The sequence below is a fragment of the Nansenia antarctica genome (genome assembly GCF_963989245.1).
Source record: "Nansenia antarctica genome assembly, chromosome: 8".
NCBI classification, from domain to species: domain Eukaryota; kingdom Metazoa; phylum Chordata; class Actinopteri; order Argentiniformes; family Microstomatidae; genus Nansenia; species Nansenia antarctica.
The window spans coordinates 10,116,747-10,136,749 of NC_137678.1; the positions used below are offsets into that span (position 1 = coordinate 10,116,747).

The 20,003-nt window shown below is 47.5% G+C and overlaps 1 protein-coding gene across 1 annotated transcript; it reads left to right on the forward strand.

The window, feature by feature from the left end:
- Nucleotides 1-6,000: 6,000 nt before the first annotated feature.
- usp44 (ubiquitin specific peptidase 44) lies at nucleotides 6,001-18,836 on the forward strand (the record flags this gene model as incomplete). The annotated part of the gene is made up of 7 exons (XM_080537765.1): nucleotides 6,001-6,204; nucleotides 8,340-9,299; nucleotides 10,433-10,765; nucleotides 11,608-11,812; nucleotides 13,554-13,662; nucleotides 17,600-17,844; nucleotides 18,381-18,836. The coding sequence occupies 7 exons, from the start codon at nucleotides 6,001-6,003 to the stop codon at nucleotides 18,503-18,505; spliced, it is 2,181 nt and encodes a 726-aa protein (XP_080393891.1). The 3' UTR covers nucleotides 18,506-18,836.
- Nucleotides 18,837-20,003: the final 1,167 nt, after the last annotated feature.

The window sequence follows — 20,003 nt, forward strand, 5'->3', positions numbered from 1 at the left end:
TATTATTATCCAACACTAGGAGCTTAATAACATGTACACGCACACAGACACACACACACACACACACACACACACACACACACACACACATACGCAATCCACTCACTTCATGCCTCAATGTTTCCAATGCGCTCCGTCTCTCTCACACACACACACACACACACACACACACACACACACACACACACACACACACTAGTGGCTCAGCACTGCTCCCTTGTGGTCGTTAGTTTGAAGTGTTCCTTTTTTCTTGGCTTTTCACAGAAGCAGCGATGTTTTGGAGACTTGGCTGTCCTGCAGCTGCAGTGCGAAACTAAAGAGTTTTTAAAAATAATTTTAAAAGTGTGATATTATTACCTTCAGGCAGGCTTTTAGCAGAATGATTGAACTGTATCTCGGCTTCACTTCTCTGGTATTGTGTGTTGCGGGAATTAAAACACGATTTAGTAACTTAAAGGCTGATAGAATGCTACTACTACTAATAATAACCATAATATTAATTATATTATTATTATTAGTAATAATAATAACAATAACAACAATCATAATCATAATCATAATAATAATGTTTAGTGGATACCTGACTTTTATTGTCACACAACAACGACGTCACTTCTCGAGCCAACACCACGCGACAACACGACCAGATAAGATGGCGGCCGCTGCAGCAGAGGGACCAGAGCCGTGAGTGAAGCTCTCTGAAGGTATGCGACTTTATTTACTTTATTTGTTTCATTTTTTTTTGTGCGGGGGGGGGGGGGTTTAACCTTACTGTAGCGGCGTGTGTCATGCGTGACGGTGTCCACTCTTCCGTGCGATGTCACATAAGGTGTTGATACACAGGTATCACCACGGAGAAGTCACCCCTACGGCCGGCTGAGAGATTAGCTTGATGATAGAAGCTAACATAGCTAACAAGTTAGCCAACTACCAGCAGCTTTAGAAGCTGATTTATTTGATCTTTATGTCTCAAAGCGACAACCGAGTAGGTTCTTGTAAACAAGGGAGCAAGGCAGCTCGGTAGTAGTTGGCTAGCTAGCTAGCCAGACTAGAGAGGTTTATTGGTCAAAATACAACTTAAAAAAATAAAAAATAAAGTTATCTAGCTACGCTTGCTAGTTAGTCGAGGGTTTCTCTCTACCAGCTCGTCACATTGCCGCAGACTTGCATCACTCGTAGTTAACAAACCAGTCACAATAACGTTTGGGAACCTGACTCTCTGGAAATCAGAGCCATTTACTAATGATAGACACGATTTAGAGACACAACGTGGAAGTATGTGGCTGGCTTTAATAGATCAAAGGAGTTGGGCAGAACAACATTTGCTGTGATTTCCCTCAAGGGTAACAACCACGCATTACTAGGTCAGGCTGCTGGCAGGGATGACAACTTTATTTTTACCACAAGGAGGCAACAGGGAATGGTAAACAGTAACCCGCCTATGAACACTCTCCCTCTCATGGACCCTCACTGGTAAACAACCGCCCCCCTTCACCCAGAGCAGGGCCGAGTGTCCAGTGTGTTGTGTTGTGTTGATGAAGGTGGAGGCTGTTGACATGGTCAGGTAGACTCAGTTGGAGGTAGACTCAGAATCTGAAGCCTCCCTTTTCCCTTCCTATCCCTCTCTTTTCACTTTCCTGATAACTCTCTCCCTCTCCTATCTGTGTCTTTATCTCTCTCTCTCCCTATTTTTTTTCTCTCTCTCTCTCTCTCCCCCCTATCTGTGTGTGTGTGTGTGTGTGTGTGTGTGTGTCTGTCTCTCTCTCTCTCTCTCTCTCTCTCTTTCCCTATCCCTCTCTCCCTCCCTCCTGTCTGTGTCTTTCTCCCCCCCCCTCTTCTCTCCCTGTAAGGCAGCCTGTACCCAGACAAAGCTTGCTCACCCCTCCTTTGTTGGCCCAGCCTTAAGTCCTCTCTGGCCCCAGTTGGGGGTTGATGGTGGAGTAGGGACTCACACAGGGGACCCCCCCCCCATGGCACGGTGACCCCCCAGGGGTGTAAGAGGAGCTCTATTAGAGCCTCCCATTTGATTTACATGTCCAGTCAGATGTGTGTGTTGGTTGAAGTGGCTCACTCTAACCCAATGACAACACATAGAAATGCTGTAGCGTGGGGCAGTCCCACTCGTATTTTTCTTTTTATTGATAGAGACAGTATAGATTATGACGGAGAGAGGGAGAGAGAGAGGGAGAGGGAGGGAGAGAGAGAGAGAACCCCCCCCAAAAAAATTGCTCCCAGTGAGCGGGCCGGCGCCTTGCATGGCAGCTTGCCGCCATTGGTGTGTGAATGGGTGAATGAGAGGCTGTTGTAAAGCGCTTTGGAGCAGCAGAAACGGCGCTATTTAAGTGCAGTCCATTTACTGCCCCCCCTCAACACCTGCCCCCCCCCCCAACACCTGCCTTACACATTTAGCAGCAGGCAGGTTCGCTGGTGTCTGTGTCCAGTGCAGGGTTTCCGTTAGAAAAAATTGCCGCTGGTCATCGTGTCCGGGAAGATTTCGATTTACCGGACAAACGTGAGATATTCCGGTCATCATATTAAAATATAATATAGCTGTTTGTCGCGGTGATTACTGTTGTGTAGCCTATATATGCCATTTAATGTCTATTTCTCATCCGATACGATTAGATGCGAGCTATATAATATATAATAATATAACATGATTCGCATGCGCGCTATGCCATATGTCCAGCGCTGAACGCGCGTCACACTGGGAACTGAACAGACTGCATCGATCAATGAATGGACTCCACATTACGTTAACTGAAGTGCACCTGAATGGAAAACGCACTCTGTTTCTTCAGAAGAGCACCAACTCCAGCACGCTTCCCCATCATTACACTGGCCCCATCCGAGCCCAGGCCAATGACGCGGGACAGCTCCACACCTCTCTCGCGGAGCACCTCCACCACTTTGTCAAATATACACTGTGCGGTCCCGGAGTGCACATCATAATTGCCCAGAAAACATGTCTCAACTCTTCCTTTTATTTCCAGCTTCACGTATATAATCAGCTTCTTGTCCACGGTGATATTTACTGGCTCTTCAATGATAATTCCAATGAAGTCACTCCCCTTTAGCTTTTCATCCAGCTGATCCATCACAACGTCTTCCAGTGCCCTTTCCATGTCATCAACGGAGTCGCTGTGGCGGTAAATGCCCTCACTCAAGACAAAATCTGGAGCCTTAACTGCTTTCAGTAGCTCAGTCAGTCCCACATACTGATGACATGCGATGCCATTTTTTGCCATGTGAAATGCAACTTGTAGCTGAGAGTGCAGCTTATTGTTAGCCGTTGCATTAGCCTGCTCACAGTGGCCTTGCATAGCGGTTTGCTGCCCTCAAACTGACCGCCGATATGTGCTCACTGCACCGCCTGTGATCAGTGAGAGCCGACATTCTCATATTTGTTGCTCCTCTCGTGAATCCGTTATTCCTCCCCGATTTTTCGCACGGTGAGCAGAACATTTTTCCTTCCACATCTAAACGCAGCCAGGGGAAAGTTTCTTTCCATTCAACTCTGAACCCTCGAGACTTCTTGGCTGGAGGAGCCACTACGGCGTCAGCCGCCTCCATCTCTTTAGAGTCAGACTTCTCCTCAGACTCATTGTAGCTTGGTTTCATGAAGTAATTGTTAAGCTTACTTTGTCTTGCCATGTTTACATTAATTTAATCGCTCGCTATGGTGCACTTTGAGCTGCAACGTTTGCATATTATTATGGTGGCCGGGTTGGCAGGGTTGCCAGATGGGCCGGGTTATCGCCGAATGGGCTACTGGGTTTAGCGGTAATAGACTGGTTAGGCTGTAATCCCATCTGGCATCAATCCCATGTGGCATCTGACTATTACCGCTGTTTCGCATAGGCTAGCCTACACATTAGGAGTCATCATCATGCCGGCATCAAATCATATAATAATAAAAGAAATACATAGCCTATATACCGTATTTTCCGGACTATAAGTCGCACCCGAGTATAAGTCGCAGCAGGCCAAAAATGGGTCATGAAGAGGAAAAAATCACATATAAGTCGCACTGGACTATAAGTCGCATGGTTCAAGGGAACGGGCTTGGCGGAATCAGCGGGGAAAGAAGACCCTGTTGAGCTTGACTCTAGTCTGGCACTGTGAAGAGACATGAGAGGATTTGTAAGCCCAGGAAGGACATAATTCACGTTAAAACTTCTTCTGAAAGGTTAGAAATACTTAAATTATCGAGTGTAAAGCCAGGGCTAGCTAGCGCGTTGCTAACGAAGGTTAGCAAAATGGCGTCGCGGTAGCAAGCAAACAGGATGGAACAGCCTCTGAAAGGTAATAAATGACTTTAATATCGTGTATAACGTTCATAATAGCGTGTATAACGTTCATAATATAGTGCTTAATGTCCACATTGTCGAGTGTAACGACTATTTATCGTGTATAAGGCCATGACAAAGATAGCTTGGTGAAAAACGGAAGTAGTTAGGATGAAGGGCGGCCTACAAACAATGCAACATTGAACAGCCTCTGAAAGGTAATAAATGACTTTAATATCGTGTATAACGTTCATAATATCGTGTATAAGGTCCATAATATCATGTTTAATGTCCACATTGTTGTGTTTAATGTCCACATTGTCGAGTATAATGGCTATTCTATCGCGTATGTGGCGCTAGCGGAAGTTGCATAATAGCCTCGCGGGGGTAATTTAGCAACATAGAACAGTCTCTGGAAGGAATAAATGACTTTAATATCGTTTATAACGTCCATAACATTGTGTATAAGGTCCATAACATCATGTTTAATGTCCACATTGTCGTGTTTAATGTCCACATTGTCAAGTATAATGGCTATTCTATCGTGTATGAGGCGCTAGCGGAAGTTACTCCTTGGTTCATGTCAGTCAGAGATTACCGTATGTCAGTTCATGTCAGTCAGAGATGATGAATTATTGATATATAAGTCGCACCTGACTATAAGTCGCAGGACCAGCCAAAGTATGAAAAAAACCGCGACTTATAGTCCGGAAAATACGGTATTCGTCTTTTTTAAAATAGGAGGAATCAGAATGTGAACTTTAGCGAATTGTATTCAAATTGTGCTTAGAGGGAATTATTTTCACCGGACATTATGACCGGCGAGTTTTAAATTTGTCGGACTTCAACACATTTTACCGGACAAAGACCGGTAATTACCGGTTAACGGAAACCCTGGTCCAGTGTGAAGTCACTCCTGGGGGGTATTCCATCAATGTCGCTAAAGTATATAGATATGCCACTTAGCTGACGCTTTTATCCAGAACGGATAAGTGTGAGTGTATATATACACATATATATATATATATAAACATATATGTTTCACTATATACGGACCCAGCGGGAATCGAACCCCCAGACCTAACCGTTGTTAGCCCCAAGCTCTACCAGCTGAGCCACAGAGGACCTCACCTCAGCTGTCAGTCAACGACACGCGTGTTCAGCACGGCCTCCGATTCCTGACACCCAGTGACACCGAGGCTCATTCTGGGTCTGGTGCATTTCTGCTGTCAGCCATCAGCCTTCCTCTAAACCACCCAGCTGTCATCCGTCTTGGTTACCTTCTCAGCGACTGGACCTGTGTCCTTTCAGTTGAAACAGTTAGACAATCACCACGGAGATAATAAAATAAATAGACAGAGGCCCGCTGTCTATCAAAGACAACAGCGTAGGAGAGTAGCTAGATGTATAATAGCCTTTTATTATTTTGCGATGCTCTGTTTTATGTCAATGTTGTTTAGATGTGGCTTTTCATCCAGATGTTTCCACTCCCAACTCCCTTTGTTCTGTCCTCCTACTCTGCCCCCCCCCCCCCCCCCCCCAGATAAAGCCATGCCGTGGGAGCGCCCTCCCGTTTCTCAGCTCGCCACGGTGATCTGAAGCCAGTGGGTGGTGGACACGTCACAAACACTGACACACCCCCACACACACACACCCCCACACACACACTAACCCTAACCCTTCCACCTCCATGTGTGTGTGAGCAGCAGCGATGGACAGGTGCAAGCACGTGGGGCGTCTGCGCCTGGCCCCTGACCACTCCATCCTGAACCCCCAGAAGTGGCACTGCAACACCTGCAACACCACCGAGTCCGTGTGGGCGTGCCTGGGCTGCGCGCACGTGGCCTGCGGGCGCTACCTGGAGGAGCACGCCCTGCAGCACTTCCGCCTGCAGCGCCACCCGCTGGCCATGGAGGTGTGTCATGGACTTATTTAACACCAGAACAGCCGTGCCTTTTTACCTACTAAAAGAGACGCCTCTTTACAATGCTCAAGCTGCTACTTACACACAACGACCACTAGTCGATTGTAAATTAGCCTGCTTCCTACACAGAAAAACTGCAAAATAACGTTATACTAGCTTATCCTGATGTGATAAGAAAATGTAAGGATATAGGTGGTAGAACGCACATATCTAGGGAAAGTCATGAATGAAGCGTCCTGAAATTTGATCAAGTGCAAAGATATAAAAAAAGTCTTTAATCACCTCATGGCTGTTCTAGTGTTAAGTATCTAAATATATAAAAGCAAAAGGTAGCCTGTTTTCTTCAAATTGTATAGAAAAGGTATTTAATTATCTTTTGCAAAAGGAGAACAGTTTACAAGCATGACCGACAAAGGTATGCAGTGTTTCCCCTACCATTGCCGCCCCCCCAACGGAACCCCCTGCCCCCCCCCCCAAGAAAGAGGAATTATTACGGACGTAGACACCAAACATCTGACAAGTAGGCTAAAATATCCGCTTTTTTTAAATGCACCCAACCCGAATCTGGCGAGTGGCAAGCCCATGGGCTCGTTTGTAACGTTAGTCCGGCAGTAGTCTCGCATAGCCAAACCTCCACACAAGATTGTGCGCGAGTGTGCGCGCGACGTGAGAGTTTTTGCAGGGTGTGATGTCTGCAGATGGAAAGTAAGCAAGTTGAAACGTTAGCAAATATAATTGCTGAGTGTTCTAACAGAGCAAGTTGGTTCAAATTGGTCGTTATTATTGTGACTAGAAAGTGTCTGATTATAGTTCCATGGTATGTAAAATAGTGTCAAAGAACTAGCAAGCTAACTAGCTTACTCAGAGGTGATTAGATGAGCTAGTCTGCTGCACACATGCCAGCTAAAGAGCTAACTGGATGCACTTTATTATTTTACTTAAAGTAGATATACTATCTTTCTTATTCTGCTAGAATTGGGCTTCATGGTAATACCATATTGGCATATTTACAGTACATGGACAGTGGATTGAAGCATTGGAAATGTCTGTTTTTTTTATAGTTGGACATACGATTTTTTTTCAGGTGAGAGTAAAGTCAAAATGACATTATCTGACTGCATTGCCCACACTAATCCAATATTCAATTATAATTATGTTATAAATTGATATGGATCAATTTATACCTCTTATTAGATTATAAATACTCTGGTTGTTATGTTTGCCTTTTGGTTGACAGTAAAAGAGGGAGAGAGGAGGATAGAGAGGGAGCGAAGGAGAGAGAGCAGGATGGTGCACCAGAGAGAGAGAGCGAGCAAGAACCAGGTGAGAAAGTTGACAGGTAGTCAAGACCACATAAGTAAGTAGCCTTGAGAACCGATTGTTCTCGAGCCTAACGGCCCATAGGGCAGGAGCCTATCTCCTGTTTCCGTAGCGTGAGGCGACTTAATGTACAAGTTAGTACACCCCCTGGACATGACGCTGGTCCCTGGGGGGGGGTCCATGCCACGGCCCATGCCACCCCCCCAAGGCAGCAAACCTAGGGGAAACACTGGTACAGTCAAACGTCCTCAGAAAAGTGAAGTTCAAGGCACAGAGCCAAGCTTTTTATGTACGGGTAACAGTCCTCAGGTAAAATACAAGCCAATCTCAGTGACTTCCTGTCTAGATCTGTAATGATGACTTTGTGATGCAAAGTGAACGGACAAGCACTTTGAGTTGTTCTCTGTTGTATGCAGGGCTCCCACGGGTCCTTGAAATCCTTGAAAGTTTGTGAATTAGAGAAAAAAAAATCAAGATACGTAGCTCGTCAACTAGTAAATATGTCTCTGTATTGCTTAACTTTACACATATTTCACAATATATTGTTTTGCTGTTCTGTGGTAGAGAAGGCAAGAGACCATCTAGTGTTCACACATTCAAGCCTCTCTTTTTAATAGTTGTCTGTGAGTGGATAGTTCCTATTATATACATTCTCATCTAGATCTGTCTCAAACTATGCCGTGTTGGGTCCTTGAATATGAGTCTTGAAAGTCCTTGAAAGGTGCTTGAATTAGATTTTTCAGAAGGTGTGGGAACCCTGTGTATGAAATGTGCTGTACAAATAAACTTACCCGCCTCCCCTCCAGGTGAACTCTCTGTACGTGTTCTGTTACCTGTGTGATGACTACGTGCTGAACGACAACACCACAGGCGACCTGCGGCTGCTGCGGGGCACGCTGAGCTGCATCCAGAGCCAGCGCTACGAGGTCACCACGCGCAGTGGCCGCACCCTGCGCTCTGCCGCCTCCGCCCCCGGCCCCCCCTCCGCCCCCGGGGGGCCCGACGCCCTGCTGCTGCCCCCCCCCTGCACGGGGGCCCGCGAGCTGCAGCTGCGCGACGAGGACCGCATGTTCACGGCGCTGTGGCACCGGCGGCGGGTGCTGATGGGCCGCGTGTTCCGCGGCTGGTTCGGCCAGACGGAGGGGGGGAGGCGCAGGGGGGAGGAGGAGAGGCGGGAGGAGGAGGAGGAGGAGAAGAGGGAGGAGGCGCGGGAGAAGAGGCGCAGCGGGAAGAGGAGGGCGCGGGAGGAGCTGGAGAGCGCCCCGCCCAGGAAGAGCGGCCGCCTGCGCAAGATGAGCCGCAAAGCTGCAGCTGCAGCCGCCGTGTCCCCCTCTCCCCCCCGCCCCCCCACACGCACACCGCCTCCCCCCCCCTCCTCCAAACAGGCCAACTCCTCCTCCTCCTCGCCCCTCAAACGGCGGCCAACAGTGACCCCAGGGGTGACCGGGCTGCGTAACCTAGGCAACACCTGCTACATGAACTCCATCCTGCAGGTGCTCAGCCACCTCCACGTGTTCAGGGAGTGTTTCCTGCGTCTGGACCTGACCCAGGCCCTGGGGCTGCTGGTGCACGGGGGCCTGGTGGTCCCTGTGTCCCCCTCCCCCCCCCAGACCTCCTCCTCCTCCTCCCGGGCCCGGGCCGGGGGGGGCGTGGGGCTGAGCGGGGGGGGGGTGTCCAGGGCCAGGAGCAGCATGGAGCTCATCCAGCCCAAAGAGCCCAGCTCCAAACACCTGTCCCTCTGCCACGAGCTGCACACGCTGTTCCAGGTGACACACCTACCTTACCTTACTCACTATCTTATTAACACACCTACCTCACCTTACTCACTATCTTATTAACACACGCTGTTCCAGGTGACACACCTACCATACCTTACTCACTATCTTATTAACACACACTGTTCCAGGTGACACACCTACCTCTCCTTACTCACTATCTTATTAAATGTTTATATACACCACATCTTACTCACTATCTTATAACTCCTATTTTAGAGACTCTACACTGGCTTCCTGTTAAGTTCAGAATAGATTTCAAGATCCTTCTGCTTGTTTATAAAGCTCTCACTGGCACAGCACCAGAATATCTGAAAGACCTTGTGCTAGCATATCAGCCCAATAGAGCTCTCAGGTCTCTGGTTTTCTCTGTGTACAAAAGAAGAGATTTGGTGAGGCTGCATTCTCATTTCATGCACCCAGATTGTGGAATGCACTGCCAGTTTACATTAGGGATGCAACCTCAGTCTTTTTAATATTGCCTTTAAATGACTAAATAATTAAATTATGATTATATAATGATTGGAGCACTTTAAGCTGCAACGTTTGCAGGAAACGCGCTATACAAATAAAAATGGTATCATATCATATTAAATGTTTATACAGTACCAGTCAAACGTTTGGACACACTTTCCCATTCAAATGATACAACTGGTACTCTATATATCTATTCTATTTTACTTTTATTTTTTAATCTGTTTACTTTTCTTCTCTTGGTGTCTCTTTTTTATGCTGTATGTAAAGCACTTTGAGTTGCCCCTGTTGTATGAAATGTGCTGTACAGATAAACTTGCCTTGAAACCTAAAAATATTTAAAACTAAGATAAAAACCTTCATGCTTAGCAGCAGTTATGATTAAACACTAACACTTCTCTATTTATTATCATGTTAAATGTTTATTTTCTCTCTCTCTCTATATATATATATATATATATATTGTCATTTTAGTTTTCCTACTATGCTCCTGCTATGCTGTATGTAAAGCACTTTGAATTGCCTCTGTTGTGTATGAAATGTGCTATACAAATAAACTTACCTTGCCTCTGTCCCTCTTTCCCCTCATCCCTCCCCCCTCATCCCTCCCCCCTCTCTCCCTCTCCCTTCCCCCCCCCCCCTCCCTCCAGGTGATGTGGTCAGGTAAGTGGGCTCTGGTCTCTCCCTTCGCCATGCTCAACAGCGTGTGGCAGCTGATCCCGGCCTTCCGGGGCTACGCCCAGCAGGACGCCCAGGAGTTCCTCTGCCAACTGCTGGACAAGGTGCAGAGGGAGCTGGAGGCCACGCCCACCACCCCCGCCCCCCTGGGGGGGGGGGCCCAGCGCCAGAGGAGGCAGGAGGCCACGCCCCCCCCTGCCCCCGCCCCCCCCACCACCCCGGGTGGGGCCCAGCGCCAGAGGAGGCTGGTGCAGCAGGTGCTGGGCATCGTCAACACCATCTTCCAAGGACAGCTGCTGAGCCAGGTACACACACACACACACACACACACACACACCTATACTCCTATACACACACACACACACACACACACACACACACACCTATACTCCTATACAACGCACAGTTCTATATCTACAGAGAGGCAGCAGTTCTATATCTACAGAGAGGCAGCAGTTCTATATCTACAGAGAATGCAGTTTCATCCAGTCAGCAACAATTACATTTAAAGACGAAATGAAGACGAATAATACCAAATACGTGCACGGTCAAATGTTAATATATATGATTATTCTCACAGCGAATGTGACCAGGGAAGGAACGAGGGAACAAGACATTCTGTGTCAGAGGCAGAACACACACTCAGACACACACTCAGACACACACTCAGACACACACACACACACACACACACACACACACACACACACACACCTGCTCTGGCCTAACAAGGGGCTGAGTGTGTGTACTTGGGGTCTCAGACAGTCCGGGGTCTGTTTAAACATTAGATCAGCTTCCTTTAGACTCCCTCAGATCTCTCTTACCCTTCTCCCTCTCTCTCCTCCTCCCTCCCTCCCTCCGTCTCCTCCTTTCTCCCTCCCTCTCTCCTCTTCTCCCTCCCTCCCCCCCCCTCCCTCCCTCCCTCTTCTCCCTCCCTCTCCTCCCTCCATCCCTCTCCTCCCTTCTCCCCTCTCCTCCCTCCCTCCCTCTCCCTCCTCTCTCCCCCTCCTCCCTCCCCCCTCTCTCCATCCCCCCTCCCTCCATCCCTCCCCTCTGAAAATATCCTTATCATCATACTTTTCCTCTCCCTCCCCCCCCCCCTCTTCTCCCTCCCTCTCCTCCCTCCCCCCCTCCCCCTCCCCCTCAGGTGACGTGCCTAGCGTGCGACCACCGCTCCAACACGGTGGAGCCGTTCTGGGACCTGTCCCTGGAGTTCCCGGAGCGCTACCACAGCAGCAGCAGCAGGTCAGAGGTCGCGGCCCAGGCCTCCTGCCGCGTCACAGAGATGCTGGCCAAGTTCACTGAGACGGAGGCGCTGGAGGGCAGCATCTACGCCTGCGACCAGTGCAACAGTGAGGCTCACACACACACACACACACACACACACACACACATGTACGCATGTACACACACACTAGGGCTGCACGATTAATCGATTTTAAATCGAAATCGCGATTTGAAATAATGCGATTAGCTAATCGCAAAGCCTGCGATTTGCCTGCGTTTTTTTTTTTTTTTTTTTTTTTTTTGCTATTTAGCAGACGCTTTTAATCCAAAGCGATTTACAATTACGAATTACAGGGACATTCCCCCTGGAGTAACTGAGGGCTAAGTGCCTTACTCAAGGGCACACTAGTAGTGGTGTGGTTTCAGGCGGGATTTGAACTCACAACCTTCCGATCACAAGTCCAACTCACTAGACCACCACTACCCGTATGGGATACGTCATACAGCGCGTCGGATTCAACGTCAATGAACGTCAACGTCAATGAACGTCAACAATGAACGTCAACAATAAAAATAGGTGATAGATAGATTCATCCAATCACCTGCCAAGTATTTTTCGAAAGTACCTGCCCTTTTCCAAACAGCTTCCAATTAAGCTTTCCTAGATGGTTGTGTGAAACAAACCACCTGAGTCAGGTTAGTAATGCTCCATCACATGTTTTAATCTGAAGCTTGATTTTAAAGCAACCCAACTTTAAAGCAACCCAATGTAAGTTTAGTTCTTTCACTCGTAGCTCGGGCTGTGGGGGTGCTAGAGGAGGGAGCCTCTAAGTCCCCTGAAGACGTACAAACAAACTGCACGTTGATACGACCTTCCTAGCCGGAGATATGGCCACACTTTACAAAAACTTCCTTTTTTTTTTTTTTTGCTATTTAAAAAAATAATAATCGCAAATTAATCGCAATCGCGATATCTGTCCAAATAATCGCAATTCGATTTTTTCCCCAAATCGTGCAGCCCTAACACACACACACACACGCGCGCGCACACACACACATAAACATCTACGCCTGCGACCAGTGCAACCGTGAGACACACACACACACACACACACACACACGACGTCTATCACGACGACTTCAAATGGCCCCTGGCCTGAGCTAGATTACTCTTCCTGCTACGACTAGTGGATTGATGATTCACTTGCTTAGTCAAATGTATCGATTGTAAGTCGCTTTGGAATAAGGCGTCTGCTAAATGCCAAGAATGTAAAGGTAACTCTGTTGTATTCAACAAGTTAGACATTTTCTCCGGCAAGCTGATGCAGAAGTGTTAATGCATGCTTTTGTTATTACACGTTTGGAATATTGTAACAGTCTCCTTTCTGGTCTTCCAAAGAAAACTATCGGCCAGCTGCAATTAATCCAAAATGCAGCAGTGAGAGTTTTAACCAAAACAAGCAGAAGAGCTGATATAACTCCTATTTTAGAAACACTACACTGGCTTCCTGTTAAGTTCAGAATAGATTTCAAGATCCTTCTGCTTGTTTATAAAGCTCTCACTGGCACAGCACCAGAATATCTGAAAGACCTTGTGCTAGCATATAAGCCCAATAGAGCTCTGAAGAGATTTGGTGAGGCTGCATTGTCATGTAATCCACCCAAATTGTGGAATGCAGCCAGTTTACATTAGGGATGCAACCTCAGCAAATATGTTCAAGTCAAGACTAAAAACCCATCTTTTTAATATTGCCTTTAAATGACTAAATAATTAAATTATGGTTATATAATGATTGGAGCACTTTGAGCTGCAATGTTTGCAGGAAAAGTGCTATACAAATAAACGTTATTATTATTATTATTCAGGTAAACGTCGGCGGTTCTCCTCCAAGCCCGTCATCCTGACTGAAGCCCAGAAACAGCTGATGGTCCACAAGCTGCCTCAGGTCCTCCGCCTGCACCTCAAACGCTTCAGGTAAATGGACTGACTTATATAGCGCCTTATTCCATAGCGCTTTACAACGGCCTCTCATTCACCCATTCACACACCAATGGCGGCAAGCTACCATGCAAGGCGCCGGCCTGCTCATTGGGAGCAAATTGGGGTTCAGTGTAGGGCTGGGCAAACGATCAACATTTATTTTTCAATAATCACAAGAATTAACGATCAATTATCGATTAATTGATGAGCTTTTTTTTCATTTAAAAAAAATAAATAAACTGGGGCAGAAATAACAAGCATGTTTTCCTTGGGGAAAAAACGTTATTTTGTCTTCCATCCAGGCATTCCATTTCACAAAGCATTTCGAAAGAAAAAAATATCTGCGAGCTATAACGTTAGCCCAGTAGGCTGCCCACACGCTGAGTTGCTATTGCACACATTCATTCATTCACATTCAAACTAGACACTACAGTCAGATAACAATCCTCTTAAACAAGGCAGTGAGTAGCCTAAATTGTTTAACTTAAAAACACATTTACGTTAGGCCTATAAATAAAAATATTGTAAAATAAGTAACTCACCATAGGAGCAGTAAAAAAACTGTTACTCACAAATAGGAGGATGACTGAAAACGTTAGTGTCCTTAAGAGCGTCCAGCTTAACTTAAATTTAAAATCCAGCGAGAGACTGTAGGCGGCAGGCCTACTGCAGTGTTTCCCCTACCATTGCCTTGGGGGGGCGGGCCCATGTCATGGGCTCGTTGGTAACGTTATTCCGCCAGTAGTCTCGCATAGACAATTGTATTACGGGACTTTTATTTTGTAAATTCCTTGAAAGAAAGCTACCGGACGAGAGTTTCGTGGCATCTTTCTGCACGCGCGTTAACTTGAGTCTGCAGTCGAAGCGGGAAGCGAGCGCTGATGGAAGAACCTGTGTTCACGCGAGCTGCATGTAAGAACGTAGCAAGTCTCTAACACCAGGGACAGCGACGGAAACAAGTCACAGACTTTATCGCTCTATCCCTGACAATCACAAGTAGGATCATTGCTTGGCCGATGTATTGTATTTTTTTGGTCAATAAATCAAATCAAATAAAAAATGTGCATACAACATCGTATCTGGTAGCCTACTGGTAGGCTACATTCAAACCGCAAGTTGTTTATTAATATCACAAGGTTTTTTGCATGAAATAAACTTCTCTGTGAGCGGCAATTCCTTCGACTCACATACACGCGATGTTTGTATTTTTAAGAGAAGTGGCCAACACCCTCATCACCAACGGTGACATCGTCGTTATACTTAGGTTAGGGCGGGAGGTGTGAATGTTGTGGTTAAGTATGCTAGTTCTACCGTCAGTTGGCCTCGCCTGTACGTATCCTGCCTTGGCTGTTTATCACATATACGCTCACACCTTGGCAGTGGGCCTCACAAAAAAGCCCCCTGCCTCTCTGGGACTTCCCCTCCTGAGGTTAGGGTGAAGGGTTTGGTTAAAGGGACACTTCACCAATTTTGAACATCATATCACATTCATTATCTTGGGTCTTGGAGTCAAAAAGATAAGAGAAAATGTCCTACGGAAATTACCCCCTGTTATGTTGATTTGGGTTAAATATATATATATATTTGGGGTTAAAAAAAATAAAATCCATCTGACTGGAAACGTGCATCTTTCTGCACGCGCGTTAACTTGAGTCTGCAATCGAAGCGGGAGGCGCTGATGGAAGAATCTGTGTTCACGCGAGCTGCATGTAAGAACGTAGCCAGTATGTGCATACAACATCGTATCTGGTAGCCTACTGGTACTTTCAAACCGCAAGTTGTTTATTAATATCACACGTTGTTTTGCACGAAATAAACTTGTCTGTGAGCTGCAATTTCTTCGACTCACATACACGCGATGTATGTATTTTTAAGAGAAGTGGCCAACACCCTCATCACCAACTGTGACATGGTTGTTATACTTAGGTTAGGGTGGGAGGTGTGAATGTTGTGGTTAAGTATGTCAAATTGCAGATAACTAGCACAAATAATTGGGTGGGAGAGAGGGGCCGCGGTTTTGGGTCACAAAATCTCACTCCAAACTTTTGGTGAAACTTGGCAGCCCTGGTGTCAAAGAACTAGCAAGCTAACTAGCTAGCTCAGAGGTGATTAGATGAGCTAGTCTGCTGCACACATGCCAGCTAAAGAGATAACTGGATGCACTTTATTATTTTACTTAAAGTAGATATACTATCTTTCTTATTCTGCTAGAATTGGGCTTTATGGTCATACCATAATGGCATATTTACAGTACATGGACAGTGGATTGAAGCATGGGAAATGTCTGTTTTTTTATAGTTGGACATACGATTTTTTTTCAGATGAGAGTAAAGTCAAAATGACATTATCTGACTGCATTGCCCACAGCAATCCAATATTCAATTATAATTATGTTATAAATTGATATGGATCAATTTATACCTCTTATTAGATTATAAATACTCGGTTGTTATGTTTGCCTTTTGGTTGACAGCAAAAGAGGGAGAGAGGAGGATAGAGAAGGAGAGAGAGCAGGATGGTGCACCAGAGAGAGGGAGCGCAAGAACCAGGTGAGAAAGTGGACAGGTAGTCAAGACCACATAAGTAAGTAGCCTTGAGAACCGATGGTTCTCGAGCCTAATGGCCCATAGGGCAGGAGCCTATCTCCTGTTTCCGTAGCGTGAGGCGGCTTAATGTACAAGTTAGTACACCCCCTGGACATGACGCTGGTATGTCGCAGGGTCTTACCCCCTGGGGGGGGTGGGGGTCCATGCCACGGTCCATGCCACCCCCCCAAGGCAGCAAACCTAGGGGAAACACTGTACTGGTTCTTGTTCAGAAAGGTGATCATGTTAACATGTTCAGGGGTGAGAGATGAACGCAATCTGGTGACAGTTAGGCCAGTCGCAGAAAACACTCGCTCCGAGGGCACCGAGGTTGCGGGGATGCAGAGGTAGGTCCGCGCTAATTTGGCCAACCTAGGAAACCTTCTTTCGTTCAATTTCCACCAGTCAGTTGGGTCGCAGTTCAGGCCCGCAGAAGGCTCCCTCAGAAAGGTGCAAACTTCTGTTTCGATGGGGATGTCAGCAGCAGCGCCTGCGTATGCGTATTGCGTATTGCCTGCGCCTGCGTATTGCTCCCCGAGGAGCTGTGCCATGGCGCTGACCGGAGCAGGTGAATTACTGGAGGTTACACTAACGTACGGGAACTTGTTGCATCATGCCGTACTGCGTTGCGAAATTCAATGCGAAGGCAAATGCAAAGTTCATTTCTCACACATAACGTGGACAAACTAATTTCCATTATTATTAATTATAAATTACACCAATTTATTAATGATTATCGAGCAAAATATTTTGTGATCGACCAAGATCCTTATCGATCAATTATCGACCGTCGATCATTGATGCCCACCCCTAGTTCAGTGTCTTGCCCAAGGACACTTCGACATGTGGCCAGTCGGGGCTCGAACCGCCGATCTGCCAACCTTGCGATCATTAGACGCCGGCTCTACCTCCTGCACCACAGCCGCCCCGTTAGATACCACAGCCCTGCAGCCACGGGAGGCTGGCCCAGGTAGAAATCAGAGGACGGGGGCTCAATGTGACTCATGCTAATGTCCCTGAATTAGTGTCTCTCTCTCTCTCTCTGTCTCTCTGTCCGTCTCTGTCCCTCTGTCTCTGTCTCTCTGTCCCTCTCTCTCTCTCCCTCTGTCTCTCTCCCTCTGTCTCTCTCTGTCTCTGTCTCTCTCTCTCTGTCTCTCTCTGTCTCTGTCTCTCTCTCTCTCTGTCTCTCTCTCTCTCTCTCTGTCTCTCTGTCTCTCTTGTGTTTTACAACGAGCCCATCCTCCCATTCCTACCTCTGACAGCAGCCGTGATGCAGCCACACACACTATAGCCGTTCTGCTCTGTGGTTGTCCGTTGCCCAGCCTGTGGTTGTGATTGGTCCGCAGGTGGTCTGGGCGGAACCACCGGGAGAAGATCAGGGTTCACGTCAGCTTCGACCAGCTGCTCAACATGGAGCCCTACTGCTGCAGAGGCCCCTCCCCCAAAGGCTCGCCCTGCTCTGGCCCCGCCCCCTCAGGCTCGCCATGCCCCCCCCAGCGCTTCCTCTACGAGCTGTCCGCCGTGGTGATGCATCATGGGAAGGGCTTCGGCTCCGGACACTACACCGCCTACTGCTACAACAAGGAGGGGGGTGGGTCTCACACACACACACACACACACACACACACACACACACACACACACGCACACACACTACTGCTACAACAAGGAGGGGAGTGGGTCTCACACACACACACACACACACACACACACACACTACTGCTACAACAAGGAGGGGGGTGAGTCTCTCACACACACACACACTCTCTCACACACACACACACTGCCTACTGCTACCACAAGGAAGGGGGTGAGACACACACACGCACACACACACACACACACACACTCTCTCTCTCACACACACACATACACTGCCTACTGCTACCACAAGGAAGGGGGTGAGACACACATACTACTGCTACAACAAGGAGGGGGGTTAGTCTCTCTCACACACACACTCACACACACACACACACACACACACACTGCCTACTGCTACCACAAGGAAGGGGGTGAGACACACATACACACACACTGCCTACTAAACACAGAGGGCGGATGATGCGTAGAACTTTATTATGATCACAGAATGTAGAATCTAACCTCCCTCTCTCCTCTCTGCAGGCTTCTGGGTTCACTGTAATGACTCTAAGCTGAATGTGTGTTCTGTGGAGGAGGTGTGCAGAGCCCAGGCCTACATCCTGTTCTACACGCAGTGTCACACTCAGGACAGAGACCACCCGCTATAGGACCATGCCCCCTGGCCCCGCCCCCTCCCTCCACTAGCCCCGCCCCTCCTCTGTACCTCATGACATCACCACCAAAACATCTCAGCTCTCTCTCTCCCTCCCTCTCTCTCTCCCTCCCTCCCTTCCTCCCTCTCTCTCCCTTCCTCCCTCCCTCTCCCTTCCTCCCTCCCTCTCTCTCTCTCCCTCCCTCTCCCTCCCTCCCTCCATCTCTCCCTCCCTCCCTCTTCTCTGTGGGCATTGATCTCTTGGGAGAGGAGGAATCGTTTGATGTTTTATTTTTCTAGAAGGAAGAGAGACTTAAAGGACTCTGTTTTTAAAAACATGATTCTGCTCTGTGAATTTCTTGTACATGGTGTTTATATGTTGTTGTTTTTTTTCTATCTTGTTGATGTTTGTGTTTGATTGTGTACAGGTTTTATGAACAGAGCATGAGCCAAGGTGTGTCCTAGCAACAGCAGACAGACAGACAGGCAGGCAGAGAGACAGGCAGGCAGGCAGGCAGAGAGGCAGTCAGGCAGGTAGACAGACAGACAGACTGTGGCCAGGTGTGACTACAAGTGTCCTATATGTAGTACAGGTATTCAGGTGTGTCACCTGCCTGCTGTTGTGTGTGTGATGTAAAGGAGCGCTTGTCAACCAGTCCAGACACCAAGCTGGGAGGTGCAAGGCTCCAGCAGGCTCCAGAACCGGGCCGGCCCGCTGGTCTCAGACACGGGTGCAGAGCTGGGGGGTTTACTGGTGGACGTTCTGACCCGGGTTCACAGACGAGGCCTAAGTCTGGTCCTGGACTAACACGCATCTTCACTGGAGGTTTAACACACTGTGAGTTAGTCCAGGCTGAAGGCTGGTCTGGGAAACCAGCTTGTTGTTGGTTAACATCTTCCCTGTCCAAGCCTTTCAGCTACACGTGTCAGAAGAGATGGAGGGTTAGGGGTGTTTCTGGACAGGGCTAACCAATGGGGGGGGGGGTATCCCTCTGTATTACTTCCGGGTCAGTAAGGAGGTGGTTAATGAATGGCTGACCTCGAGCCAAAGCACGATGGGAAATGGTGACAACTTCTCAGCGTTTTCCCCAAAAACCATGACAACATTTTGCAGGATATTTTTGTAGTCTTCTCTGGTTTTTGGAAGAAGAAAAAAAAAACGTTTGTAACCTGTCTCCAAAGGGATGGTTTATGTCTCAATGCTGCCCCCTATCTTCCCCAGAATGTAAATGTCTTTATCGGGGTAGGTGTTTTTAGACCTGTAAGAATGGTGTTCCTGTGACAGATGCTGTGGCGGGCGTCTCTTAGTGTCCTAGAGCAGTGGCCTTTGTTGTCAGAGTGAATCTATCTGTGTCCTTCATCCAGAACAGAAGAGCAGATCTGGTCTCACCACAGCAGGAGCCATCCTGGCCGGCTTTTACAACATGAATGTCGTTTTTTACTCTCTTTTGACAAAAGTTATGAAGTTGATTTGTATTATTTTTTTATTTTGTTTTTAAATGAGGCCATTTTAC